General features: G+C 56.4%; 1 protein-coding gene across 1 annotated transcript; it reads left to right on the top strand.

Annotated features, from left to right (window-relative positions):
* Positions 1 to 472: 472 nt before the first annotated feature.
* Positions 473 to 23,318, top strand: F8 (coagulation factor VIII). The gene is made up of 26 exons (XM_026040928.1): positions 473 to 621; positions 3,063 to 3,187; positions 3,319 to 3,441; positions 3,889 to 4,101; positions 5,087 to 5,158; positions 5,526 to 5,633; positions 7,346 to 7,567; positions 7,772 to 8,006; positions 9,134 to 9,305; positions 10,158 to 10,251; positions 10,975 to 11,186; positions 11,524 to 11,674; positions 11,892 to 12,101; positions 13,220 to 15,752; positions 16,328 to 16,493; positions 17,275 to 17,481; positions 18,029 to 18,257; positions 18,379 to 18,561; positions 18,785 to 18,901; positions 19,734 to 19,805; positions 20,152 to 20,237; positions 20,708 to 20,863; positions 21,586 to 21,730; positions 22,250 to 22,398; positions 22,767 to 22,943; positions 23,055 to 23,318. The coding sequence occupies exons 1-26, from the start codon at positions 473 to 475 to the stop codon at positions 23,208 to 23,210; spliced, it is 6,462 nt and encodes a 2,153-aa protein (XP_025896713.1). The 3' UTR covers positions 23,211 to 23,318.
* The last annotated feature ends 4,193 nt before the right edge of the window (positions 23,319 to 27,511 follow it).

Consider the following 27,511-nt stretch of genomic DNA (forward strand, 5'->3'; position numbering starts at 1 on the left):
CTCGTTGCTCTCCTACTTTCTCCCTCTGTAGCCAGAGGGACGGGGCAGAGACCGCACCTAAATTCCCCTTCCTTTGAATCCCTCCCTTTCCTCACCTCTCCGCCGGCGGCAGCGGGCCAGGACACAGAGCCAGCCCCTGTGCCGGGGCCGAGCTCCACGCTGCCTTCGCCCTCCCTTTCCCTTTGTTTTTTCCTCTCCTCCCGTGCTTGTCACCGCTGTCACCGCAGGCGAGAGGCAGAGCCCGTCCGTCCATCCCGCAGGGAACCCACACCGGCGAATCCGCTCCCACTGCCCGTGGGAAACTTTCCAGGGTGCTGACGGAGCCGCGGGGCGCTGGCCGTAAATCATCTTCTCCTGCTGATTACGACAGCAGGATGCGGGGATAAAGCTGCTTCTCTTCTCCCGGCTCCTTCCACCTCTCCGTGCGTTTTTCCCCCTTGGAAGCATCGGAGGTGCCCGGGCGGTGGGCGCGATGCCGGCCGGAGCCCTGGGCTGCCTTGTGCTCCTCTGCCTGCTCGAGGAGAGCGCCGGCAGCGTCCGCAGATACTACATCGCCGCGGCCGAGACCGCCTGGGACTACGTGCACGGCGAGCTGCTCCCCACGCTGCAGGCGCCCGCCGGGTAACGCTCCGCTCTGCCGCTCGCCGGTCGGGGGGTGTCTGCGGGCCGTGGGTGCTGGATAGGGCATGGAGTGACCCTAAACGCTGTCCCCAGGGTCAAGAGCTGGTGGTCCAGGCTGTGTTTGCCCTCTGTTTCCCTGCTCTGCGCCCGGGCTGCTTGTGGGATGCTGGTGGGAGGTAGCGTCCGTGCGCGAGCTCCCCATCTCCGTGTCTTCTTCACTCACTTGTGTCACCTGAATTGATGTTTTCCCATTAGGGAAATCTGGTTTCTAGTGTTTTGGCAAACATCGTACAAGATGTTGCCCATCTTGAGCAGGAGATTTGCCCATCCTCATGAGCCAGGCAGGAGGGAGCATTGTTGGGCATTGCTCGCCATGGGATGCTGTTGTTCGGGAATGCTCGGATGCGCCGTCGTGGGTGAGTTGTAGGGAGTGGGGATGGGTCCAGCGGCAGCACCGCCCCTGCCCACAGCTCTGGAGCAGCGAGACCCTGGGATCCAGGGTCTGCACTGACCTGGGTGCTGTAGCCAGCAGGAAAAAAATGTGTCCTAGACTGTATTCCCAATGTTGCACTCGGATATAGAAGGACGTGGTGGAGCCGAGGCTACCCAGGCTGCTAATTTCGCACCCTTGCTTTGCACCTCAGTGCTGGCTCTGATGGCCCACGCGGGCAGCGTTCCTGAATCCCTCCAGACACAGGGACCTGGGTCCGCCTGCAGCTTCACAGCTGTCATTGTGCTCTTGCTTTTAACGGTGGTTTTCATGGTCATCCCCTCCCCTTGCTGATGTCCTACCGTTGCAACCTCGCAGTTCCCTCCGTGCCTTTTTTATCCTCCCACTGGATCAGGAACAGCCACTCCCAGGTGAACTGTGGTGGGAAACTGGCCTTGCACTGGTGGCTTTGGGCAGCTGCAGGACAGAGATGGCTTTTAGTCCCTGTAGACTCATCCCACTGCCTCCCACTTGGGAAGGACGCAGGGAAACACTGGATCTCGGAGCAGAAGGCGTTTGAAAGGGAGTCGAGCAGTGTGGTAGAAGCAAAGATGCTCCCTCCTTGCACCCTGTCGCAGACCCAGGTGGGTGGCAGAGGGAACCCACAAGGATGCAGCCCCTCGGAGGTCCTCAAACCCCTCTATGTGCTGGTATCCTGGTGAATGAACATGCCACAATGCACCGGAGCCACTCGCGTGTCCCCTGCCTTCCAGTTCCTCCTCTCCCTCCCAGGCCCCCCAGGCAGCCGTGGCGCACGGCAGGTGCCGGGAACAGCGGGTCCCGCGGGCCCTGGACCGCGGTGCCGGCGCCCGGCGGGGGCTGTTGACCTTGGCGGCCCCCGGCGCCGCCAGATGAACAGATAGTCCCTCGAACAATGCGGGCCGGGGCGCCAGGAACTCGCGTCCTGCTGCACCGTCCATGGGGACTTGCAGTGTCACGTCGCTGCAGCCGCCGTCCCCAGCCGGGCTCCGCCGGGCTCTCCCCAGGACCTGCTCCTTAGCAGCTTTGGTGCCAGGGAAATCTGAACCCCTTTGGGCTTGTTTACTTCCGAATTTGCAGCACTAACGTCCTTCCGAAGCGGGGATTTCTTGGAGCGAAGATCCCGGTTCAGCAGGCGCCGGGAATGCCCCGGGAAAAGGCTCGAGCGCAGCTGGGGCTCTGCGAGCTCTAAGCCCGCTTTGCCCAGCGGGCACCCTGGCTGCGCCCTGGGCCTCGAGCCCATGTTCTGAGTCAGCCCGGCTCCTTCCTCTTCCACTTGAGGAAGAGTCAAGCAGGGAGCTGCTCCTCGAGGGAAGCTTTAGTCACAGGGTGAGCGAGCCTTGCTATCCTGGAGGAGAAAATAGCACCTGGCTTCTGCTCCAAACAAAACAAGGCTGGAGCCTGGTTTACTGGAAACGGTCTGTCCCGGGGCCGGGACTGATAAGGCAGGCTGTAAAATCCCCGGAGGAATTAATAGCTTTGTTATCCTGATAAACTGAGGCCTGGATTCCTGCTGGAAAACGAGTTTGTTGAGCTGCTCACAGATAGAAAGCGGCCAGCGGAGATATGGGCGGCGTGAAAGAAATTGGAGTCTCCCTTCTCTTTCCCCTCCAAGAATTGGTTTCTTAGGGAATGGCTGTAAATCCCAAGCAGGGCAGAAAAGAAATGGAGCCAGGGACATTGCAGAGCAAGGTGCTGGGTGGCCCCATCTCTGGGCAGCTGTGCCCATGACGGTGCCCGCTCCCTGCATGGTGCCTCCTGGCATCACCTCTTATCCCACGGTGACCAACGCGTGGCGTTGATCACTGCTGCATTGGCATGAGCAGGATGTTCTCCAGCACACCCGGCTGCTCCCGGGAAACAGAGCGCAGCGCGATGCCCTGGAGTGCCAGGGAGCGGAGTAGGAGGATGGTGGCAGCCCATGGGGGGACGCGGCCGTGGGGTCACCACCCGCTTTCCCTTCCCGCCGCAGGGAATCGGGGCCCGCGGGCCCGCGGCGCCGCTCGCCCGCCGTGCCCCCGCGGTTCAGGAAGGCCGTGTTTGTGGAATACCCTGACGCCTCCTTCATGGAGCCCAGGCGCAAGCCAGCGTGGATGGGTAAGGAGCAGCTCCTTGGCTGGGAATGGGAGAGCTGGGAATACCTGGGAGCGCAGTGAGCACCATGGGGGCTCTCCCCCACGGAGCCTGTGGGGGTCCCCGTGCCTGACCCCCCTGCGTGTGCCCTGCAGGTCTCCTGGGCCCCACCATCCGCGCGGAGGTCTACGACACGGTGGTGATCACTTTCAAGAACCTGGCCTCCCGCCCGTACAACCTCCACGCCGTCGGGGTGTCCTACTGGAAGGTGTCGGAGGGTGAGTGGGGCCCTGTGGGTGTCACAACAAGGATGCGAGGAGCAAAGGGGAGCTCCGTGTCCCCGGGGCAATGGGGGAACCTTCTCCAACGCGATAAGCAACAGCAACACGAGTCACTTCTCCTGCTGCATCTCCTGTTGCGCAGCTCTCCAAGACCCTGGTGTACACAGGTGGGCACAAGGACCGCTTAGCATGGGGGACCAAGAGCCACCCCAGCCCAGAAAAGCAAACCAGGATCAGATAGCGGTCCAAGACGCCGCTTAAAGCTCAGCTTGGATGCTTAGGTCCAGGTGGAGCGCTGGTGTCCTGCACCTCAGCAAGCAGGGTTGGTGACATGGAAGTGGGGCGGTCCCTTTGGAGGGGACATGGGGACTGTGTCTCTGTGGCAAGACGCACCACACCAGGGCATGAAGTTGCAGTAAAATCGGGTTATTCCGTTGCCTTTAGGGGCAGGGTACGAGGATGAGACCAGCCAGCTGGAGAAGGAAGGGGACAGGGTGGATCCGGGCAAGACGCACACGTACATCTGGGAAATCCAGCAAAACCAGGGCCCCACGGATGGTGACTCCCCATGCCTGACCCACTCGTACTCCTCCAACACCGACAGCGTGAAGGACACCAACTCCGGTCTGATCGGAGCCCTGCTCGTGTGCCGGCCTGGTAAGGGGCAGGTCAAGCATGAGCATGACTGAAACTGGGAAAATTAAGACTCCTTCTTGAGTGAAAGGGTCTGGATATGGGGATCAGAGCCATGTCTGGTCAGTAAGCGGTGGTCAATAGCAGCACGTTTGGGAAGAGAGCCTTGGTTCTTCTTTCCTCTACAAGATTTTGGTTAATGTCCTCTGTCTCCTATTGGATTCTTCCCATAGGATGACTGGTATGGGCACACGGGTATTTGTCTATCCTGCCTTCGGAGTTTCCCCAGGTCGGGATCGTTCAGTCTCAGCTGGGTGCTTGGCCAAAACAGGTTTTGTTGGAGGAACCAAAGGGAAATTTACACTGGCAAGGGCTAAGGATCAGGGAGAGGCTGCATGCACAGCACATCGCCCAGGCCACAGCACCTGGGCCTCCTCCTCCCAAGTCCTCTCCTTTGGCCAATGTGGAGAGGACGCTTTTTAATACTTTCTGGGATGCAATGGAGCAAGATGTGGACCTGGGCTGCCATCAGCCACCTCTCCTTGAGCTGTCTCCTCTAGATGTTTGTCCAGACCCCTTTGCAGTCACATCTAGGGCATGAGTCACCTCCTCCCAAGGTAGCTGTCTGCCCTGGTCTGGGTGACTCGCAACTAGAGCAGTTTCCCCTCTGAGTGGAGAAAGTCTAGACGGCTGATGAAGATGATGGTGCTGACGAGGAAGCTAGGTCCCTGGGCTGCTCCAGGTGACTAACTATGTCCTGGCAGCCTTGGAGGGGCCAAGACGGGACAAAATGACCTTTTGGTGCCTTCATGGGTAGCTGTTCCTCAGCCATGGGTTTTTGGAGTGTGCAGGCTGAGGATGGCTTGGTGACAGTCAATGGCATTGTGAGAAGGGACAAAAGGACAGGGCAAACCTGGCCTTGATTTACCTGTTCTTGGGAAAGAGGGTTCCCTGGGGAGATGAGCACGGCATGTGCTGACCTTCAAAGCGATCCCCTCGTGCCTTGCAGGGACCCTGGCGAGTGACGGGACTCAGCATGCACTGCAGGAGATGGTGATGCTCTTCGCGGTGTTCGATGAAGGTAACGACTCCAGGGGCTGTCACCCCGTGTCAAGCCCTGCATTCATCCTGGTCCAGGTCCCAAGGGGTGAGCACAGCTGCTCCGCTCCCAAGCTGCCTTCCCAGTGTGTCCAGTGCAGGGAGCTCACTGCCCACCACTGCTTCCTACCCTGGTGTCATCCCCATCGCACAAGTGGGAGCTGGTGGTGGGTAATGCCCCATCACATAGGGTGCTTGCAACCATATATACCCATGGCCATGTCTTACCCTGGAAGACATGTCTTACCCTGGGAAGAAGGTTTCCTAATTCTCTGAAAGAAGGTAGGAGGTTTCCTAATTCTCTGAAATGTTCCTCTGTGAAAGCTGGCTGCATTCTCCTGTCTCCGCAGGGAAAAGCTGGTACTCGGAGCCCAGCTCCTCAGGAGCAACCCGGCCGCTGGCACGCAACAGGACGGAGCTGCACACCATCAACGGCTACATTAACGGCTCCCTGCCTGGTGAGGACCCATGCACTAGTGAAACATGGTGGGAACAGGGCTGCAGCAAGGTCTGTAAGCTCAGGGGATGAGGTGGCCTGTGAAAGAACATGACAAGGGACATCAAGGAGGATTTCTGGATGACGGAGCTGCTAGCTTGTGTTCACCCCTAGAGGCAACATCATTTATATGCCTTGCTCATTGAGAATGAAGCTCTCTGGGGCAGGATCCTTTTCTTCCTGTCTTGCCAGGTGTGGTAGATACCAACCTCCTCCAAGGTGCCCAGAAGCTGCCAGGATAGCAAAGAGCTTCCTCTTTTGTGGTCTTATGACCTAGGCCGGAGGTAGAGGGGAGAGGGGAGGATCCAGCACCAACCCCCTGGCTCCGACAGCACCTCCATGGGGTTGGAGAGCTGCCACCGAGCAAAAGAAAAGGCCAGTCATGCTCTCATTGACGCCTCGGGCAAGGTTTCTGGTATTCTTCTGGGAGAAGGTCCAGAGTTGCCTAGGAGTGAAGAATCTCCAGGGGAAATATTGTCAGGAAATATTGTCTCAATACCATCAGCAGCCCTGATGGAGCACGCCCTGAAACCTCCTACCTGGGTCTGACCTTTCTCCAATAATAAGAAAAGCAAAACTCCCCCAAATTCCCAGCCTGGTGGATCCATGGAGCTTAAAAGCTGAGCAGACCTCTTGGACAGCCGCTCTGGCACTGAGTTATCCCTCACCAGGACATCCCACCTCCCTCAGCAACTCCCGTCTGGCTCTGAGACCTGTTTTGAAAGGTGTTGAATGAGGAGCTGAGTGATGGCCCCAGGACTGGGGCCTCCACCCTGTCTCCTTCTGGGCTTTTGAAGTTTATTCCACCCACCTATGGTGCTCGGTGCTGCAAGCAAGTGGTTGTCTCTGTATCTGATGTTGTCCCACTTTAGCTTCCAGGAACTTGTTATTCTCTTTCTCACGAGATTACGGAGCCCTTTGGCACACATTAGCTTCTTCCTGGGAAAATGCTGTTGCACCATGGTCAAGTTGTCTCCCACTTGCTAAGTACACTGAGCTCTTTGAATCTCTCCGAGGAAGGAATTTTCTCCGGCCTTCAAATAAATCTATTGACCTCTCTGTGCCCTTTTTTTTGGTATTTCTACTGAATAAATACTGGAACCTTGCCCTGGATTCAGTGCTTTAATGTTAGGCTTGCCCGTGCTGTGACTAGACAAATATTTCCCTTTCCCTGTTCCCTATTCCCTTATTTATAGAGCCAAGGATATTTACCCCTTTGGCCACTGCTTCTTGCAGGGAATTCACACCAGCCTGCTTCCCTCAGGCCCTGCCCAGGGTCCGGGTCCCCCATGCTGCAAATCTGGCCTTATTTCAGCTGGATGGTGGGGTCCTTCCCTCTCTCTTGGTCCAACGGTCCCTGTTTACATGTGATGGTGCCAGTCAGGGGATCTGCCCAGATTTTAGCAGCAGTTGATTTTGTCTTTGCTCCCAGATGACTGCCAAAGCTGGAAAAGCATCAGATCCTCCCTAGGGAAACCTTTGTCTTGAAGGTTTGGAGAAGTTGCATACCTGGGATCACCTGCATCTCTTGAGGTTGCATGCACAGCACCAGATGCAGTGATCCCCTGCCGGGGACCAGGGCAGGTTTCAGGATCTGGGTCCTTATGCCACTGAGAGTTGTGCCATGGGATGGATGCAGTGCTGATTCGGGGTGCTCTCCTTCTCTGCTGGCAGGTCTCACGCTGTGCCTCAAGAAGCAGGTCTACTGGCATGTGATCGGGCTGGGCACTGGGCCAGAAGTGCACTCCATCTTCCTTGAAGGCCACTCGTTCTTGGTGAGGAACCATCGTCTCAGCAGCCTGGAGATCTCCCCTGCCACCTATCTCACAGCCCAGACCATGCCAGGAACAACTGGCTGGTTTCGGATGTTCTGCCAGATACCATCCCACCAGCAAGGTAACTTTATTCTGCAAGATATTGGGAAGGGAAACGTTCAGGAGATGGCCTGGGCTCAGGGCTCTGTGCAGTGAGTGGAAGTGGAGCTGGCCCTGGACTGAGGTGGCCCTGTTGAGACCATTTGATGGGGAGCAGGACATATCCCAAGCAGAAAGCCTGGAGGGAGGGCAGATAAGTCATTGCAGCCCTTTCTGTCTGGCCCAGCTGGCATGGAGGCCTTTGTGAAGGTGGAAGAATGCCCAGAGGAGCGCCTGTTGAAGATGGGGGAGTCAGACGACACGGAGGACATGGATTATCCTGAAGAAGATGAGGAATTTTCTTATCATGTGATCCAAGTACGCTCCTTTGCCAAGAAGGATCCTGTGACCTGGACTCATTACATTGCAGCTGAGGAGATGGACTGGGACTATGCCCCGGTGAAGCCAGCGTCTCTTGACAGGTGAGAGTGAGTTCCTGCGGCTCCTCAAGGCACCTCTGCCATTCCTCCCCCTTCCTCCCCCAAACCATTTTCCTTTTACCTGCCCTGCACAGCTTTGTCCTTTCTCATTAATGCTGAAGATACCAACTCGGAAAGATGGTCTTGGGGAGGCCAAGGGAGATGAGGAACTGCTTTGCTTTGCTCCATTTTACCAAGTGTCACCTTCCATGCTCCACAGAAGCATCTCCATAACCCAAGTCTTCAGGGCAAGTCCCCTCTGAGCAGGGAGCAAGCATGGTGAATCATCTCCTCCTCCTAGCCTGAAGGCCCCACGCAGCAGGGACACGTGTTTCTGTCGTGGGCATGTGGGGGTGAGTTCTCCTTTTGGAAGGACCTGCCCTAGACAGCACGGGAGATTAGTTCCTGGAACGGCCCCACTTCCTTGGAAGGAGAGGTGATGCAAGAGTGATATCTCAACAGAAGGACCCTGGTCAGCACTGCGTGGCACGGACACTTGTCACCAGTCCTGGTGCAACTCTGCTGAGGCAGGCTCTGTGGTTTGGGGCTTGTTTGGCAGCAGGTCATAAGGTTCTTTGCCAGATGGAGATCTCAGCTGGAGCGGGCTGTGCTTTGCACAAGTTACAGCCTGCAGCCACTCTTGCGGAATAAGGGAAGTCAAGGTGGAGAGCCAGAAGAGATGTCCAAGACACAGGGACAACCTGCCAGTATCTCAATTATCATAGACATCATCTCTCTCCAGGACGGAAGGCTCTGAGCCCAAGGCTGCAAGTATGCAGCGTAGTTGAGGTTCCTCTCCTAAAGAAGCATTCATGTTCCAAGGGGCTATGTCCTACTAGGAAGGGAAAACATTTATATTTTGCCTTCATACAGCAGCTGGCTTGCTCATAGCTTATCTTCCCTCAGGTTCCTGCACCACCAATGAATATGACTGGTTATTGACCAGAATCCATATTGTGATCATGTAGATGGGTGCTCCTGTCTCTGCAGTCCCCAAATAGGTTGTGTCAGCGGTCAGAAGATGGAAGTTCTTGCTCTTGACATGAATGTCACTATGCTGCTGCTTATTGCACCAGTATCACAGCATCCTGCACGTGGCCACTTGTTTTTTCTCTCTGTCTTCCCTGCAGAAACACCACGAGCCTCTTCCTGGAGGCTGGCCCTCAGCGGATTGGTTCCAAGTATAAGAAAGTCATGTTTGTGGAGTATGAGGATGCAACCTTCAAGCGGAAGATGTCGGCCCAATCGGACAAGGGAATTCTGGGGCCTGTCCTTAAGGGAGAGGTTGGTGACCAGCTTAAGGTAAGGGGGACATTACTTTGTGCAAAGGCATCCTCGAAAGGGGAACTTCAGAGCTTGGTGCTGTTCTTCTCACTCATGCTGAATTCATCAGAGATGCATAGAATTTGGTCCAGTTCCCTTGATTTGACTTCATTGGAGGCATCTTAGGAAATGTATGCATCCATCCATGGAACAGGCTATTCAGTACCTTCTTCTAAGACAAAAGCATCCTCTTCTCCTTCACTTTTCCCCATCTGTGTGCTGTTACTACACAGTGTTGGGGACTGTTGCTCATATCCTCCTGTATCCCTTTACTGACCACTTAACTTGTTTGCTGCTCGGAAGAACGGGATGTTTTCCAGCAGGGAAACCCAGCCTGGAGTTCTCTATGTGGCTGTGGGCTCGGAGCTGAAGGTAGTGCCTGTGGTGAGGCCTTGACAGCTATTTAGGGAAGTAAATAAAGTGCTTTGCGTGGCAACGTGGAGAGCACTTTGATGCTTCACTGCTGTGTATGCTCAGTGTCTAGGTCCTCGGAGACCTTTTGGGTTGAAAGATCTCTTCTGTCTCATATGGAAAGTGAGACTAAATATAGCAGTCTACCCTTCAATAAATGTGCTGTTTTAATGCACTCCCCAAATGTGCATTAAACCTCCAGGAAAAGCTTGTAGAGAAATATACAGTCATGTCATCTCTTCTGCCTCTTCTCCCTTGGTCCTGGACACATCCAGGTTCATTCTTCCCTGGCCATTGCCAAGCAGCTGATTCCAGAGGCAGCTGCCCAGCCCTTCCCTCCTCATGAGGGTCCTGAGAGAAGCTTCAAGGGTTCGTGGCACTCAAAAAGTTGAATGTTCCTCCTGGCCATCCTCATTTCAGATCGTGTTCAAGAACCTGGCAAGCCGGCCTTACAACATCTACCCTCATGGGCTCACCCACGTAGGGCCATACCACGCCATGAGGCCCTCTGAAGGTAAGGCTTAGGGGGGGTCTCTTCAATTTGGGAGGTCAATTGGCCAGTTGAACAGGAGAGACTAGCACAGCCTGTGATGAGACTAGTTAACTCATCCATTCTGAGTGCTTAAGACCTGGAGATGACACTGGCTCTGGGTTACTGCCTTTTTGGTGCTGCGTAGCCCCCGTTCAAGCCCCCAATGTGTGGGCTGTAACCACCCTGGCTGATCCTGCTGGCTCACGTTCTTCCATCCCTGAGCTCCTTCCTGCCTCCTTTAAAGTGGGGCTTTCATGGTGATTCAGACTCTACCTCTCATGGTACACGGTGGCTTTGGGGTTGCTGTTACCACCTCCCCTTCCCAACACTGCATTTGTGCCCTGCTCAGATGCTTCCAGGGACATTGCTTGCACAAGGCCATCCCGCATCCCTCCAGTGTGCTCCCAAGGTATCCCAAGTATCTCAAGGATACTGCTCCTGCAGATCCACCTGCATGCACAGCAAAAGCCCGTATTAGGCATCCCTCCTGCTTAGGCTCCACCTTGGAACTCAAGTGACTTCAGGAGTATCCAACGCAAAGTCCCTTTTGTGCCACCACAAAGCTCTTGTGCTTGGGTTTGGGTAATTTTCCTTGTGACTGGTGTGGTTGGGAAAAGTCCTGCCTGGACTGCTTTCCAGAGTGGGCTCACCCCTTCCAGGAGCATTTTCATCCTTACCTGTCTGCCCTTTGTCCGGTGTTACCAGCTAGGGATGTGAAGGACATTCCTGTTCCCCCTGGCCAGTCGTTCACCTATAGCTGGAGGGTCACGACTGAGGATGGACCAACAAACGCAGATCCTCGCTGCCTCACACGTTTCTACTACAGCTCCATCAACCCGACCCGAGACACGGCCTCAGGCCTCATTGGGCCCCTCTTGATCTGCTTTAAGAAATCCATGGATCAAAGGGGAAATCAGGTAGGTCCTTCCAGGTGTGGCAGACAGAGAGCATCTCATTTCCTCTGAGAGGTGGGTGCTCTGGCACCTTAACTGCTGGGCTGAGAAGCTGGAATAACTGTGGTGGGTGGAATTTTTTGACTAAACTGAATCTGATTCTAGTTACCCTTCCTGCCCTCTTCACCTTCATCTTCTTTCTAAACCCCCTTGTCTTCCCCATTTTTCATTCCATGGGCCTTTCTCTCCAAATGTGGACCTAGCCCCTCTGAAAGAGCAGTAAAGGACTTCACATCCTCCCAGCAGTCCTGCTGGGAGTTGTGGGGCCTCTCTCATCACTCCTTCCCTCTCTGCCTCCTAGATCATGTCAGATGAGACAAGGTTGGTGCTGTTCTCGGTCTTTGATGAGAATCGCAGCTGGTACCTGTCGGAGAACATCCAGCGGTTCTGCACAGACCCAGCCCACGTGGACACGCAGGACCCCCAGTTCTACGCCTCCAATGTGATGCACAGTGAGTGCCCGAGCCAGATGGTCCCCACAAAAACCTCCATCTCTGCTCCAGGGCACAGGCATCTCTTCCTTCTGAGGGTGGGTGATGACCTGAAGCCCCACACACATGCCCAAGCCACCCCTCATGCACAATGAACTAGCAGGGAACACACAGCAATGAAGCAATCATGGGAGAGCTGAGTTCTGTTGAACTGTCTCACCCTGCTCCTCTCTTCCAGCTATTAATGGCTTTGTCTTTGACAATCTCCAACTGAATCTCTGCCTCAATGAAGTTGTGTACTGGTACGTCCTAAGTGTCGGCGCCCAGACAGACTTCCTCTCTGTCTTCTTCACTGGGAACACATTCAAACGCAACATGGTCTTTGAGGATGTGCTTACTCTTTTCCCATTTTCTGGAGAAACGGTCTTCATGAGTTTGGAAAAGCCAGGTTAGTAACAGGGAAGGTTCTGCAAATCTACAGGCTGGGCATCTTGGGAGAGATAAGAGAGCGTCTTTGGTCATGGTGATGCTGGGCTCTAGCAGCCCATCTTTTTTTCTGTGAGAAAAGGAAGAATGATGAGTGTGATGATGAAATGGCAAAATGAATGCCAATGGTTAAAATTTCCCCAAGGTTTAAACCAAGGAAATGGCTTAAATTACTTAATTCATAATTACGGTGTCTTAAGGACCAGGCAATGTGAAACTGATAACCTTACTGTAGCAACTTGAGCCCCATGGACCTCACGCCTGTGTGTCCTTGGCTTGGAGATGGAGCAGAGCAGCAGCACTGTCCTTGCTGCAGGTTCAGCATGGTTTGAGACTGGATTGCAAATGCCAATGCGATGGTCATGTGTCTAACAAAGTCTAAGCCTTCTCTGCCCCATGGCTGCGGGACCAGCCAACATGGTTTCTAGATGCCACAGCCTTGGCGCTCTTCCAAATCCCAGCCAACCGTTGCATCCACTTGAGCTCTGGTTTTGCTCGCTGATACAAGCAAAGTGAGCAGCTCTGCTAGCAGGAGATGACAGCTCACTCCAGCGTCAGCGCCTGGTCATTACATCCCTCCTCATCCCTGCGGAAGACATGCCGAATGTTGGCTGGGAATGTGACCAAGAGGCTGGATATTCATTTCATTTTGCCCGAGGGAGAAAGACGTGATGACTGGGTCTGGGATAGAGGTGTATTTGGCAGCTCAGGATATACTTGGGGGTGGATGATAGTGACTACACTGCTGCTGGGAACAAGCCTGGAGGCACAACAGGCTCTCACTGCATTGACTGCCTCTTGCCAAGCTCTTGTGGTGGCCTTGCAGGTGCACCTAGCTCTCGGCTGACCCTGCCAGCATTTCTTGTCAGGATCTTTTCTAACGCTGCCAGCAACCCTGATGTCTTAGGAGTCTGGCTGGAGGATATTTTAGGGATTATGAGAACAGGAAATTACTAGCGTGAATCGGAGGCTGCTGTAGAAGACAGGGTGCACTAGGAAGGGAATACTGTGGGGGTGGTAGCTCTCCCGACTTCCCAGTGCAACAGGCTCATGATGTCCCCTTGTCCTTCCTGGGCACAGGTGTGTGGATGCTGGGCTGCCTGAACCCGGATTTCAGAGACCGAGGGATGCACGCCAAGTTTACAGTGACTCAGTGTCGGACTGAACAGTATCCCGATGGGGAGGATTACCCGGATTATGAGGAAGAGGACACCATCATATTACAACCCAGGGGCTTCTCTAAAAGAAAGAGGCAGCGCAGGCCATGTGTGAATAAACAACCAAACAACACTTCTTCAAGCAACGAGACAGAGAAGCCAAGACTGTGCTCTACAGAACCCAGCCACAGGGCCCTGATGAGTGATGGAAGTCATTCTGATCGCACTTCAAATGGCACATCAGTGTTTTCAGGATCAGTCCCAGGTGATATCTCTATGTCCTCTTTGCCAGAGGCAAGCTATGACCCAGTGTCTTATGAATCCTTCCTGGAAGATGAAGAATTATCAAAAGCCATCAGCCAAGTTCAAGGATTTGGGACTGTCCCACCTGGAGAAAGCTCAACGAGTGTCAGTGCTGCGAGCTCAGAAACAAGCCAGCAACGGCTGCACCAGGTCACAGCGGCTCCAGAAAATGCTCTGGCAAGAGAGAAGGTGACAAAAAGCTCAGAAATGCAGGATCCAGCAAACGGGATGATGATCCAGACTGCTAGTACATTACAGGTCCTGGAAGTGGAGGCTCCACCAACTCTTCAGTCTGGAGAGCAGAAGACTTCATACACTGTAAACTCATCAGAAATGATTTCTGCTGCTGCTAGCAGAGCTCCTCTTGTAGGGAACAGGAGCTCCTTCCATCCAAGTGACCTGGAGCACAAGCCAGCACTTCAAGGCATGTCTTCACAGAGTGCTAAAGATAGATCACTGAAAGGGACGGATAAAGTATCCTCAAATCTATACAAATCAAGGGAAACAATCAATAGAGATCTGACCTTAAGCATTGATAGTAATTCCTCTCTCACACTGGCTAATCCTTCAGCATCTTCAGGCAAAAGAGAAGACAGCAGGACTTCTCAGGCTGTAGTCCAGAGTCACACTGAAGGAAGCAATCATTCTTCAAAGGAGCTAGATGCTAGGCTAGAAAAAAGACCTCCTGAAGTGGTTTCACACGGCTTATCTCAAGCTTTTGAAGTGATGAATGATTCTTTGTCATCTATGGGACCCAGCAAATTTATACAAGGTCAAATCTTCTCGGAGGAGAGTAACTCCTTGCCTGCAAAAAGTGCTACAGAAAAAGAAGCCAGTAAATCTGCCAAAAGCTCAAGCCCTCTGGAAGCTGCCTTTGTGCAAAGCAATGACCTTGAGCCTTCTGGTCGTATCGTGACAGAAGAGACAGATGAATTGATTCTGGATGCAGTTTTTCAAGATGCTACAGCAGCCAAGGGGTTGCCAGAGATGGACGGTCACGCCTTCCCCAAATCAAACGTCACGTCCATTGAGTCGGGGCACTCACAAAACGCTTTCTTGCAAAGCCGGGAAAGGTTTAAGCGCGGAGCTCCAGCACTGAGCGTGGGTGGCCCTGATCGGAGGCACCGAGAGGCCAGGTCAGTGGAGAGCAAGGAGGAGCTTCCCGTCCCAGGGCCAGAGGTGGCAGGGTTGATGCCTGCTCCAGAAGCTGGATCACATGGTAGCAGAGAAGGTGACAAAGTGGAACAGGGTCCATCTGGGTGGTTGAACGCGGGCAGGGGTGCCCTGAGCAGCAACAAGGGGGCTCAGCCCCACACAAGCTCCTTCCCTGTGCTGGGAACACCAGTGAACAAGAGGGCAACTGCTGGCAGCAGCTCAGAAATGAAGGCTAGAGACACAGCCTCAAACTGGGACCCAGCCCCTCCTGGGACGGCGGGACATGTGGTGGGCATGGAGAGCCACATGTTAGCTGAGCGGCAGCGGGGCAGGGATGAGGTCCAGAGGGCTCCTTGGAGGGATCAGGCTCAAAACAGGAGCCTGATGGAGGAGGAGACAAACTCCGTGGAGCAGCAGGGTCAGCAGAGAAGCTGGTTGAGCCCCCGGCCTGGGCTAGATGAGGCCAGCGTGGAGCAGGGCTCTGTGCCTGGGAGCACATCTGGCCAAAGCTCAGCAGAAAGCCCTATGAACCTGACCTCCACCAAGAACCATTCCCTGTCCCCAGCTGACCCCAGCCGCCTTGCTAATAGGAAACCATACAGCCCTCCCACACAAAGCAGTTCAGGTGCATGGCAGGTGCTTGGAGAAGACAATGCCCTTGGACAAGCTGGGAAGGGAAAGCGCCAAGGTCTGGAAGGCCCTGAGGAGGATGGGGAGAGCAGCAGCGTGGCTGAGAAGAGGAGCCAGGCCCCAGAACACCTGGAGAACCCCACTCTAAACAACAGGACTGGTTCCAGCACCTCAAGGCCAAAGACTACCAAGTCAGACTACGACGACTACAGTGACAGCGAGCAGACCATGGAGGACTTTGACATCTATGAGGAAGAGGAGCACGACCCACGTTCCTTCCAGGGAGAGATCAGGCAGTATTTCATTGCAGCAGTCGAGGTGATATGGGAATACGAGAATCAGAAACCCCAGCACTTCCTGAAAGCCACGTAAGTGTCCCTGGCCCCTGAGCATTTCCCTAGCACTGCATTGCATGGCTTGATGTGCGAGATGGGGGCTCCTGGCAGGTGGGACCACCATTCTGAGCAGAGCAAATGGTGGGGGGATGTTTCCAGAGCCATCTCTCCACACAGAGATTCTTGTATCTTCTGACCCCGAACTTCCTTGCAAATGGAAGGGTCTGCTCAGCTTTAGGGTCTGCTCAGCAGCGCTGCTTTGCTGGTGGATCAGATCTGCCCAAATCACTCCCAGCAATCACTCAGCTTTCCAGCCAGCTCGAGGGCTGTCCCTGGGCACCAATGAGAATGGTCCAGTTGCGCCTTCCTGCACCATTCGCTCCAGGCTTTGCAGGAATCCACATGTTCAGGCCCATGTTTGGGTCATCATGGATGTATCTCTGAAGTGCTCCTGGAAGAGGACACAAGCCTGGAGCTGCGCTGGACAGGAGGGTGCAGACTTTGTACAAGGGCACGTGGCTGCACCCTGGGGTCCCAGCCCAGTCCTGCCACGCTGTCCTCCCTCGACTGGAGCATCTCCATCTGCATCACCTCCCTCATCCCCGCAGGGAACCCTTGCGTGGCAGGAGGAAGCCTTTCCGGCAGTACCGCAAGGTGGTTTTCCGAGAGTACTTGGACAATTCCTTCACCCAGCCGCTGATGCGTGGGGAGCTGGATGAGCATCTGGGCATCCTTGGGCCGTACATCAGAGCAGAAGTTGAAGATGTCATCATGGTGAATTGAAAGCCCTCGTTCCCTGTAAACCCTGATATATCTCCCCCTTCCCTCCCACCTCTGCTAGCATGGAGGTAGCCCGTGGATCCTCTGGTTCCTGAGAATTCATCCTGAGGGCTTGAGGGTTGGGAGCTGCACCAGGTCAGAAGCAGGGTGGCCGTTCTGAGGGACCTCAGCAGCTGGAAAACAGGCCAACAGGGTGTTTAGTGAAGGCAGCTGCAAAGCCCTGCACTTGAGACAGACCCTGCAGACCCATCCTCTGCAGCAGCACAGCCCAGGCAGCTCCTGGGCTCTGCCACCTTTGGGGTAAAGAGATTGTGAAACGGGGGCCGAGACAAGCAGCGTCCTGTGTGAGAGCAGAACCTGGCTTCACTTACTACCAACAGTCCTTCAGGATCAACCCAAGGACCAAGGGCTCCTGACTAGGCTTGGCACTTGTATGCCTGGGGATGTTGCCCAGGTTTCACCAGAATCTTCCCCAGGGTGGGTTCAGCACCTCAGCTCACCTTGGCTCAGCTCTGGTGAGCTTCCATTAAGCCAAAGGAGATCCTCATTCTGCTGACGTGTCTCAGGATCACACTGCACAGACCCAGATTGGGGTGCAGCAACAGTTGGCCAAGGCATGGGGTCCAGCCGTGGGTCTGGCCACCAAGGACATCTCTACCTTATTCCCATGAGCTCTTTGGGACTAGTTGCAAGCCCTGCAGTGTGGACCAGGGCTCTCTAAAAGCTGCTCCTAGGCCTGCCCACACTTCTCCATCTTCATTTCCCTTTGGCACAGGTTACGTTCAAGAACCTGGCATCGCGGCCCTTCTCCTTCCACTCCACACTGCAGGCCTACGAGGAGACGCAGGGCGGCGTGCAGGGCCAGGAGGCCGTGCAGCCCGGCGAGCTCCGGCAGTATTCCTGGAAGGTCCTGCCCCAGATGGCCCCCACCACCCAGGAGTTCGACTGCAAGGCCTGGGCTTACTTCTCCAACATGGACCTGGTGGGTGGGAACTCGTGCCGTGAGGCACTGATGGGGAGAGTGGACAGTCTGACGTTGGGGAGTCAAGACTTGAGCACTTTTGGTATAGTGATGTGCTCAAAACAGCTCTTGGCTGTGTGGATTCTCAGGTGTCTAACATGGTGGTGATGCCTTCTTTTCTCCCTTTGTGTTTCTTCTCTTTCCCTGAGATGAGACCAAAGTCTCATCTTTGTGAGCCTTGTAGCAAATGAACATTGCTGAGTCCTTTCCCCCTGTCAAATCTGGCTGAATTTGGCCTTTAGGCTCCGAAATTAGTAGCCCAGGCACTGCTGGGCAGTTGGGTGGATGCACAGGCGGCATCTCCTCTGAAAGGGAGAGCAAAAACACTCCCTTTGGCAGCCCTTTTTAGCTGGGGACAGAGAAGACACCCCATAGTGAAGCCCAGTATGTCCCTGTCAGCTTGCTCTGGCAGGCTGTGTGCACGAGGCAGTCGTGGTGGGAGCTGGGACACCAGGACCCCCAGTGTCCCCACCTCTGAGGCAGATCTCTCTCCCTGGCTTCCTGGCAGGAGAAGGATCTTCACTCCGGCCTCATCGGGCCCCTGATCATCTGCCGCCGCGGGGTGCTGAACTTCTTGTTCAGACGACAACTGGCAGTGCAGGAGTTCTCGCTGCTCTTCACCATCTTCGATGAGACCAAGAGCTGGTACTTCCAGGAGAACATGGAGAGGAACTGCCGCCCACCGTGTCGCGTCCAACAGGACAATGTTGACTTCAGGAGAAACCATTCCTTCCATGGTGGGGAACCTTCCTCCTTTTCCTCCCATTCCAGAGTCTATGCTGGACTGGGAAAGGGGTTGCTCAGGGTCCCCGAGCTGTCCCACGAGCTGCTTGTTCCTGACCGCTGCCTTCCCTCTAGCCATCAACGGCTACGTGAGGGACTCGCTGCCCGGGCTGGTAATGGCTCAGCAGCAGCGGGTCCGGTGGCACCTCCTGAACATGGGCAGCACAGAGGACATCCACTCCGTCCATTTCCACGGGCAGCTCTTCAGCATCAGGACCAACCAGGAGTATCGCATGGGAGTCTACAACCTCTATCCTGGTGAGATCTGAGAACTGGGAACTCCATTTGGTGGGAACTGGGCAGCCACTGTGCCCACCACGGCTGTGGTGGCTTCATGTCCACGCCAATTAGAGTGTGCCAAGCCTGGTGGGGCAGAGCCAGGATGAGGAATATATGTGGAAGAGCCTTGCTCTGCATTTGCACCATGGCATCCCGTTACGACTGGTAACTGCCCTTGGCTCTGCTCTCCTTTCTTGGCCAGGTGTCTTTGGGACAGTGGAGATGTGGCCCACGCACGCCGGGATCTGGCGGGTGGAATGCAAAGTGGGAGAGCACCAGCAAGCCGGGATGAGCGCCCTGTTCCTCGTGTACAACCCGAGTGAGTGACCCCGCGCGCGCTCACCCTTGCCCAAGGAGGGGTGGCAGAGGGGACGGTGGCAGAAGGACGAGAGTCCCACAAAACCACGTGTTTTCAAGGAACCCCCGGGCTCCTCTGTCCCTCGGGACTCTCAGTTCTCCCTGGGAAACCTTTTACTCAACGCATTTCTCCCTTGCTTGAAGTAGACATAGGAGGAAATGGTTTGTGAGACTGACATTTTATCTCACGCAGTGACAGACTCTCTCCTCTTGCTAAAGGAGCTTGAAATGTCAGCCGGAAAATATTTCCAGAAGTTAAAAAATCTGCTTAAAATTTCAAATCCACAATTTTCCCAGAAACGTTTGCCATATGCAGCAATGCCAAGACATGGGATCTCTGAAAATAATAGTCACTCTAAGAGAGAAACAGCCCAGTGCCCAGGAGACCAGAAGAGCAGCACTGAAGGACAGGGGTGTCAGGCAGGCTTCCCTTTAACAACATGATATTTGTTTTTAAAAGGGCTGCCTAGCAACAAATGGGCCCAAAGCAAGACATGGGAACGGGAGACACTTGTCGACATAGCTGGGAGATGAGGACACTGGGGTGGGAGATCAGGGTCGTGGGGACAGGAGGACGCAGCGCCAGCCTGGCGCAGAGCTCATGAGACGGGATGTGCAAGAGCCCTAAACTGCAAGGATGGATGGGGACGCACCCCAAACCCAAAGCGTGGTGCAAGGTGAAAAGGCCTGGGGGGCTTCTGGGGGGCTTGAGGCACCTGACCTTTCCTTCTGACGGCTTCCTAATGTAACCAACGCTCCCTGGTTTTCCCCATGCCTCTCCTGCTTGGCCACAGACTGCCGCGGTGCCCTCGGCCTGGCCTCTGGCCACATTGCAGACTCGCAGGTGACGGCGTCGGGGCAGTACGGTGAGTATGGGGTGAGTATGGAGGTGCTGTGGCAGGGCGAAGCCTGAGCTCGGGGCAAGTTCCACCAATGCAGCTCCAGTGGTTTCCACGGTACACGGGGCTCCCTGGAAGGGGCATTCTCCAATCTGCCCATCTCAGGATCCCCACTGGGACCTCTCTGGTCCATCCTGTGCTGTGCATGGCTACTAACCCCCAGGTGAGCAGAGATGCTCAGGTCCTGTTCTTGGCTGTGCCTGCCTTGCTCTTGCTCCTCCATGGATGAACTTCTCACTACCTTGGGCCAACCAGCACCAAGATGAGCTGGGACCAGTAGCACCCTCTTACCTCCCATGTGCTCTCCTCGCAGGGCAGTGGGCCCCTCACTTGGCCAGGCTGGATAACAGCGGCTCCATCAACGCGTGGAGCACCGACCGCAGCAATGCCTGGATCCAGGTAAGAGCAGCTGCCGGGACACGACCCAACGGGCTGGGCAGGAGGACCGGACACAGGGCTAGTGCCATGCAAACCTCCCCACCAAAGGGAGGCTACTCTCCAAATCTCACTTCAGGGAATGGTAGTTAACAGTAGTTAGGAGTCTCGTGATTGTCAGCTTGGCCATTGTCAGGCCAGGCCGACCACCCAACCCATCCGGAGCGCAGTAGAGGAGCCACCTCAATGGTCCAGCTGCAGCAGAGGAGTCTGCAAAGATGCCCCACAGGACAAGTGGGAACAGCTCCTCTCTAGCAAAGAGCTCTCCCTGTCCTCTTGACTACCACGTGCCTTTATAAACTACTATTTTAACTAGTTTCATAGCCTGTACTCAGTTACATCACGAGAAAGCAAGTTCCATGGGTTTACAATGAACTGCCTAAATGTGGGCCGCGTTTTCTTCCATGAAATTATTCCCTGTGTTTGGTTCCCAGGTGGACCTTTTACATCCCATGATCATTCATGGCATAAAAACCCAAGGGGCCCGGCAAAGGTTCTCCAGTCTCTACGTCTCCCAGTTCGTTGTCTTCTACAGCCTTGATGGGCAGAGGTGGAAGAGGTACAAGGGCAACACTACCAACACCCAGATGGTGAGAGGAACGGGCCTTGAGCAAGATGGTGTCTTCCCAAAACGGGGTCTCTGGGGGTGACAAGTTCTGGGAAGCTCCGTACATGGGATTTAGATTTCCTTGAGCCCTGCAGATGTTAAAGTAGGGCAGAAAGTGTCACTACTGGAATGACTGATTCATAACTCAGCTCTGCAGAGGGCTTTCTCTGCCCGTCTGTCTCATTTTACATGATCTGACTGCTTTTTTTTCCATGATCACCTGTGGCTGTGGGATCCACTGCTTAATAGTGTGATACCTACTTATTTAGAGCGAGAGAATAGATTTTGTAGGAGAAAAAATAAAGCACAACCTCAATATTCACAAACTGATCATTTCAGCAGCAGAAGTATCTATAAAAGTCTAAGAAGCCTCCAACAAATGTGGTCAAAACACTTCCCAAGTTCAAAAGACCTGGGATGGATACCATTTTATTTTTTGGCTTGGTGAAAAATGGAAAAATAAGTTAATTTGGGTGGATTCTTGAGCTTCTCCCCGTTCTGTTTCTTAGTGGCTCACCCTGATTTGGCCCCACTCACATTTCACGGGGTTGAGCTGCATGTAACTTCAGAGAGCTGTTGCTCTCCTGTAAAACAACAGCAAGTGTTAAAAGTGTCCAACTAAAGTGGCCTTGTCCCTGCTAGTCCTTGTCCTGTCCAGGTCTCTTCCTATTGGTACCATGGTCCCTTCTCTCCCTTTCCCTGCAGCTCTTCTTCGCAAACGTGGATGCTACTGGGGTGAAAGAAAATCGCTTCAGCCCTCCCATCATCGCGCGGTACATCCGCGTCAACCCCACTCACTACAACATCCGGGCCACGCTGCGCATGGAGCTCCTGGGCTGCGATCTGAACAGTGCGTTCCCCCTCCATAGGCACCTCCTCATGCCAAAGCCGGGACACGATCCATGTCTTTTGTGACCCCCTCAGCACAAGATGGGCTGGAGACAGGAGCAAGGAGGAAGCTGGGGATGGGAAGGAGATGTAGGAGGAAGAGCGCTGGGAAATCTCATTGTGGGCTTGGAGATGTCACCATCCCAGCTTTGTGTGGCTGGGACTCCTGGTGCCTCTGGCCTCCACGTTCTCCATATATCCTAGCAGATGCACAGATTCTTCAAATTGCTCTAAGATAAAATCCCCAAGGATAAAAGAAGCTGGGACTAGTGGCTGGTGGAGTTGGGGATCCCCGAGACGGACTCAAGATGGGGACAAGGGCCCTGAGCAGCACGGGGACCATGAGACCAACAAGGCACAGCAGATGCTGTTAGCAGGGAAAGTGCATGCATGGCAGCTGGCCCATGGGCCACCAGCACGCATCTCCCCTGAGGAGATGGTCCGTGGTCCTCCCTGACAAGCATCGCTCCCTCTCTTCCAGGCTGCTCCATGCCCCTTGGGATGGAGGACGGCAGGATCCCTGACCAGCGCATCTCAGCGTCTTCCTACAGCACCAGTGTCCTCTCCAGCTGGTCGCCCTCCCAGGCCCGCCTGAACCGCCAGGGCAGGACCAACGCCTGGAGGCCCAAGGTAGCCCGGGCAGGTCCCCACGGGCCGGCTGGGCACCCCCAGCCCCTCCTGGCTCAGCAGTCGCCCAGCAGACAAGGGGGGACCTGTGGGCAGGACATGTGTGACACTGGGCTCTGAGCCAACATTTGCACCCAGGCAGGGCTGGGACATGGGTAATGTGGGCCAGGGCTATTCCTGGGGGCCAAGGTGGTCCTAGGCTACAGCGGGAACATGGAGGGGGGTTATTGGGCTGGTAGCAGCTCAACACAGACACGGGATGGGGCAGGGGGAGCCCAGCATGGTGCACAGGGTCAGCTTGGCTCCAAGCATGGAGCATCCCTGTCTTCTGGCTCCTGGTGCTGTCACCAAGGGCTGTGTGTCCCCCCCAGGCCAGCAGCCCTGATGAGTGGCTGCAGGTGGACTTCGAAGCGACCAAGAAGGTGACGGCCATCATCACCCAGGGCGCCAGGGCTGTCTTCACCAACATGTTCGTGAGGGAGTTCGCTGTCTCCAGCAGCCAGGACGGCGTGCGCTGGACCCCGCTCCTGCAGGACGGCAAAGAGAAGGTCAGAGGCAGCCCCGGGTCCCACCGCAGCCCCTGGTTGCAGCCCTTTGCAGCAAACAAAGGGTTTGTGCAAGAGCACGGAGCTGGCCTCCAATTCCTCTCCCCTTTGCAGATTTTCCAGGCAAACCGGGATCACACGGGCACGGTGCTGAACGCCCTGGAGCCGCCGCTTTTCGCCCGCTACGTGCGGATCCGGCCGCGGCGGTGGCACAACCACGTCGCCCTGCGGACAGAATTCCTCGGCTGCGACACGCAGCAGGAGTACTGAGGCTGCGGGCACGGGCACCGCCAGCCTGAGGTGGCCTGTCCGGCTCTACACGGCGCTCTTGGGACCGGGACCACGGCCACAACAGCCCCGCAAGGACCCTGCACCGTGCGGCTCTGGTGCCATCGTCACCAGGTCCACCCTGTGCCCTGCCAGCAAGGGGAGGGTCTGCAGAGCTGGGGGTGGGCAGCAGGGTGCCACCCGTCTGTCACACACCACCCGCCACGTAGTCAGACGCGATGATGAAGAATTAAACTGTAATTTTCCAATCTCTCTCTCGCTCTCTGCTTTCCCCCCTGCACTCCCCCAGCTTTGAAGTCCCTGGGGGCTCCGAGTCAGCATTACCAGCAGCTAATAATTAATTAGCCCCAGAGGCTCCGCAGTACTTCCCAGGGCCCGGCAGAGCCTGGGAGCAGCCACAGCAGCGATAAGGGCCAGGGCGGGCGGCCCTGCCGTCACCCCAGGCACGTTTTGCAATCACGGGGCTCGGGCCTGAGTCAGCACTAGGCTCCGGCCCCACTTCCCTTCAGTCTCCGTCCCCTCCCGCTCTTGCCTCATGTCACCACTCGCCTTTTCCTGCTCTCCGGCCGAGCCCTCCCTGCTCCTTCACCTGTGTCGCTCCTGGGGCCTCCCAGGGCTCCGGGGGGGTTTGCCTGACACCCCTTTCCATGCTGCTGGTGAAGCGGCTGGAGAACATAGGGACACCCTGGCAAGACGGTGTCACCTGGAGAGCTGGTCCCCCAGCTCTGCGTTCAGCCCTTCCACATTCCCACCCCTGTAAGCAGTGACGGTGACAGCACCGCTCTGTCCCCACAGGCCAGGAGAGAGTCCTTGATCGCCCCCCTCCACACACCACCTTTTCAGCATTTTCTCATGGGAGGAGGACCCCAAAGGGCCACCGAAGCCCTAATAGGGCTGGCAGGGTCTCTGGTGGCCACCGTGGCGGCAGAGACCCTCTGTGAAAGACTCACGGGTTGGTGTCACCAACCCTCTGTGTCCCCCTGGTCACAGGGACCCCTGGAAGAGACTGCGACCTCAGAAAGCCCCGGAGCTCCCTGCAGGCTCCAGAACCGGATGGTTCCCAAGGACCCGTGTCAGGAACAGAGCCCCAGTGTCTCCTCTGGGGTGGCCGTGTCCGTGTTCCCGAGGCTCCACAGTCCTGTCTCCCCCGTGCCGTGAGTCCAGGGGGGCACCGGGGGGGTGACGTTACCCAGCGCTCTGGCTGCCACCGTCTTGCCAGGATGTCCCTACGTTCTCCAGCCCACTGAAAAACAGGACTTCCCGCTCCTGGCCGGGCTGCCAGGCTGGCGGCAGCAGCGCGGGAGACGTGCGTGTCCCCGGGTCCCTCGGCAGCGCGCGTGGCTGCTCCCTCCGCAGCCCCATCCGCAGGAAACGCGCGGCCCCCGGGGAAGGGCACCCAGCAGACACCAGTAACTGCCGCTTCCCGTGACGTGCAGGGCTGAAAAGCCACCGCCCGGCTCCACATTGCTGCACAAGGAGCCCTTGCGGTGCCTCTAGCCACAATTACATTACAGCCCCAAGCAGCAGATGCAATTAGCCTGGGGCTTGATTGCATTCGGACAATAACCGGGAGCATCTGTGAGCAGCCGGGGCCTGTTCCCGCCCGGGGCAGGGCGGATGCTGCCGCCTGGAGCGTCCTGGGGCCGGGGGAAAGGTCTTGTCTCCAGCTGGGAGGATGAGGCTCCTCCTGCTCCTCAAGCTGCTCTGCTGAGCTGACGGGAGCAGGAAAGTGAAGCCAAAGGCCTGGGATGGGGTCACAGGATCAGTGAGTGCTGCTCTGGGATGTTCTCCAGTGCCAGACCTGGAAACACAGATGCACCCAGTGAGAGGGCTGTGCGGAGCCCCGGAGAGCGCTTGGAAGCGGCTGTGGGCAAGCGGGTGCACGTGCCAGAGCCTGCTGAGCCCCAGCACCAGTTACTGCGTCCCCTGATATTGTCTCCAAGGGGTGCAAAAGGTGCAACACCCACCGCAGATGCCCCACGGCCCCTGCACCCCAGCCAGAGACCGTTCGGGCAGCAGGAGAGCCGGATTCTCCAAGCAGCCCACCTCGGTTCCCCGTATTCCCAGGAGGGAACGGACAGCCTCCCTCCTTTGGTCTGCCAGACGTCTCTGTGCATTTCCCTCCCGCGATTTATGCCGCGCTAGCAGCAGGGCTCCCGCTTGCCCTCCGGGTTTGCCCTCCTGCCCCGGCAGCTTCAGCGCTGCCCTCCGCGGTGGCAGTACCCGGGCAGCAGGGAGCCAAGGCTTCTCCTGGAGGAGGTTGGCCCTTCTGAGCCCTGCCAAGGACTCCCACTCCCACTCATCTCCCCGTCTCTCCGGGATGGCCAGCTGGGCACGGCAGGGCGCTCAGGTGGCCTCACCACTGGGGAAGGGCAACCTGAATCCTAGTTCATTGCTCCTCACCATGATCTAGCTTTCCAGCTTTCCAGGGATCCCAGTGGACAAGGAGTTGCTGCTGGGTCATGGGAGCCATGCTCCCCAGAGCTGTCCTGCTGCTTCTCCTGGCTGTCCTGGCCACCGCCGAGCTGGGCCGGGGGAGGCTGAAGGCCAGGCGGGAAGCAGCCCCCAGGAGACCTCTCAATGGCACGGACATCAGACCCGGGTCCCCTCTTGGCTCGGGCGGGAGAGGAGGCTCCATCCAGCCCATCCGGCGTGAGTGCCCGGCGGGATCCCACCGCTAGGGCCTGGCACCACTGCAGGTCCCCAGCACCCGTCACCGTGCGCTCCGCAGGCGTCCGCCGCTCCTGGCTGGCCGACTACCTGGACGACATGTGGTGGCACCTCCGCGAGAACCTGCCGGAGGCCGTGCTCTACGTCCTGCCCGTCACCCTGCTCGTCCTGCTGCTGCTCTGCTGCATCACGTACGTCCCTCTCTCCCCGGGGCCTCTGCCTTTGCCCTCTGCACCCACCGTGTACCAGCTGGGTGAGACAGGGCAGGACGAGGAGGAGATTTGCAGGGTAGGAGGCTGTCCTGGGTGTGCAAGTCGTAGAGAGAGTAAATATGAGGGAAAAAATCAGGGTCCCCAAGCACAGAATTTATAGGAAGTTTTTCCCCTGTCTTCCATTTCCAAGGACTTGTACCCTCCTTCTCCTTGTGTCTCAGGGTGGCTTTAGACTGAGGAGCCCAAGGAACACAGAGAGGAAGGACAGACATGCAGGAAAGGCTGGTCCCTTCCTTGGGGACTGGTGCCTTGAAGCCTCCTCAGAAGCACCCAGTGGCCAGAGACGGCGGAGAGACCAAAAGTCAAAGCGCTGCCCTTTTCCTGTTCCAAAGAAGGAAATATCCCCCTACCCTGAATGAATTTTCCCATCCCCAAATAAGATGCACCTGGGACTCTGTTATCTATATGACTCGTGTCGAGATCCTAAAGCAGATCCCTCCTCAGCACACAGGTATACAGGCACTCGCTAGCCCACCCATGCCCACAAGCAGTGCACAGGCATGGCAGGATGCCAGGTGTCCCACGGGATGGGAAAGCCTGGAACGGGCAACATGGCAAACGCAGAGCACAGACGTCCCTCCTGCAGCCGCTCACTCAGCACTCACACGGCTCTGGCCAGGCCTAAATTAATTAGCACCTCCTATCAGCTGCCTGTGTTAATATCCTGCCATACAGCACCCAGATGTGCCTGTTCTGATGGCTGCTGGAGCCCAGATCCCCTGGAAAACTCTCCTCTGTGGAGAGACCCCAGCAGGCCCAAGCAGGTGGTCTGTGCAGAGGGGAGCCAGGTTCTGTCCCAAGTTTTCCAGCCTCAGCTCCCACCTTCGGACCCAGGGAGCTGCTGGGAGCAGCCAGGTGGTGATGGTGGCTGCACCGACACCACCTTGGATCGGCCTTCTGGCCACCAAGACTTGGTGCCCAGCTCTTCCATGCGTTTTTGGAAGAAAATTTGGCCCAAAAATAAATTGCAGGCCAATGAGGGATGCAGAGCCACTGGCAGGGAGGGAAAGGGTTGGGATGGGGTGCGAAGAATGGAAAGGGGGAGATTCCCTCCCCTGCACCCACCGCTTGGCTCTCAGAGCAGCGCGATGCTTGAGGTGATGCCAGCGTGGGAGCCAGCCGGGTCCTGGGGAGGGGACACCCCCATCTGCAGACAAAAGGGGCCTGTGTCCCCCCTGCAACATCGCAACCGCGGCCGGGAGCGGGGGATGAGGGTGGCCCCGCTGCAGAGAACGGGGAGAGCCCGGGACCGCGAGCCGGGACCGGGAGCCGGGGGGGAGAACCGGGACCGCGAGCCGGGACCGGGAGCCGGGGGGCGGTAGCGAGGGGGGGTGCCGGGGG

Source organism: Nothoprocta perdicaria, unplaced genomic scaffold (genome assembly GCF_003342845.1).
Source record: "Nothoprocta perdicaria isolate Ctin4 unplaced genomic scaffold, notPer1 scaffold_270, whole genome shotgun sequence".
NCBI lineage: Eukaryota > Metazoa > Chordata > Aves > Tinamiformes > Tinamidae > Nothoprocta > Nothoprocta perdicaria.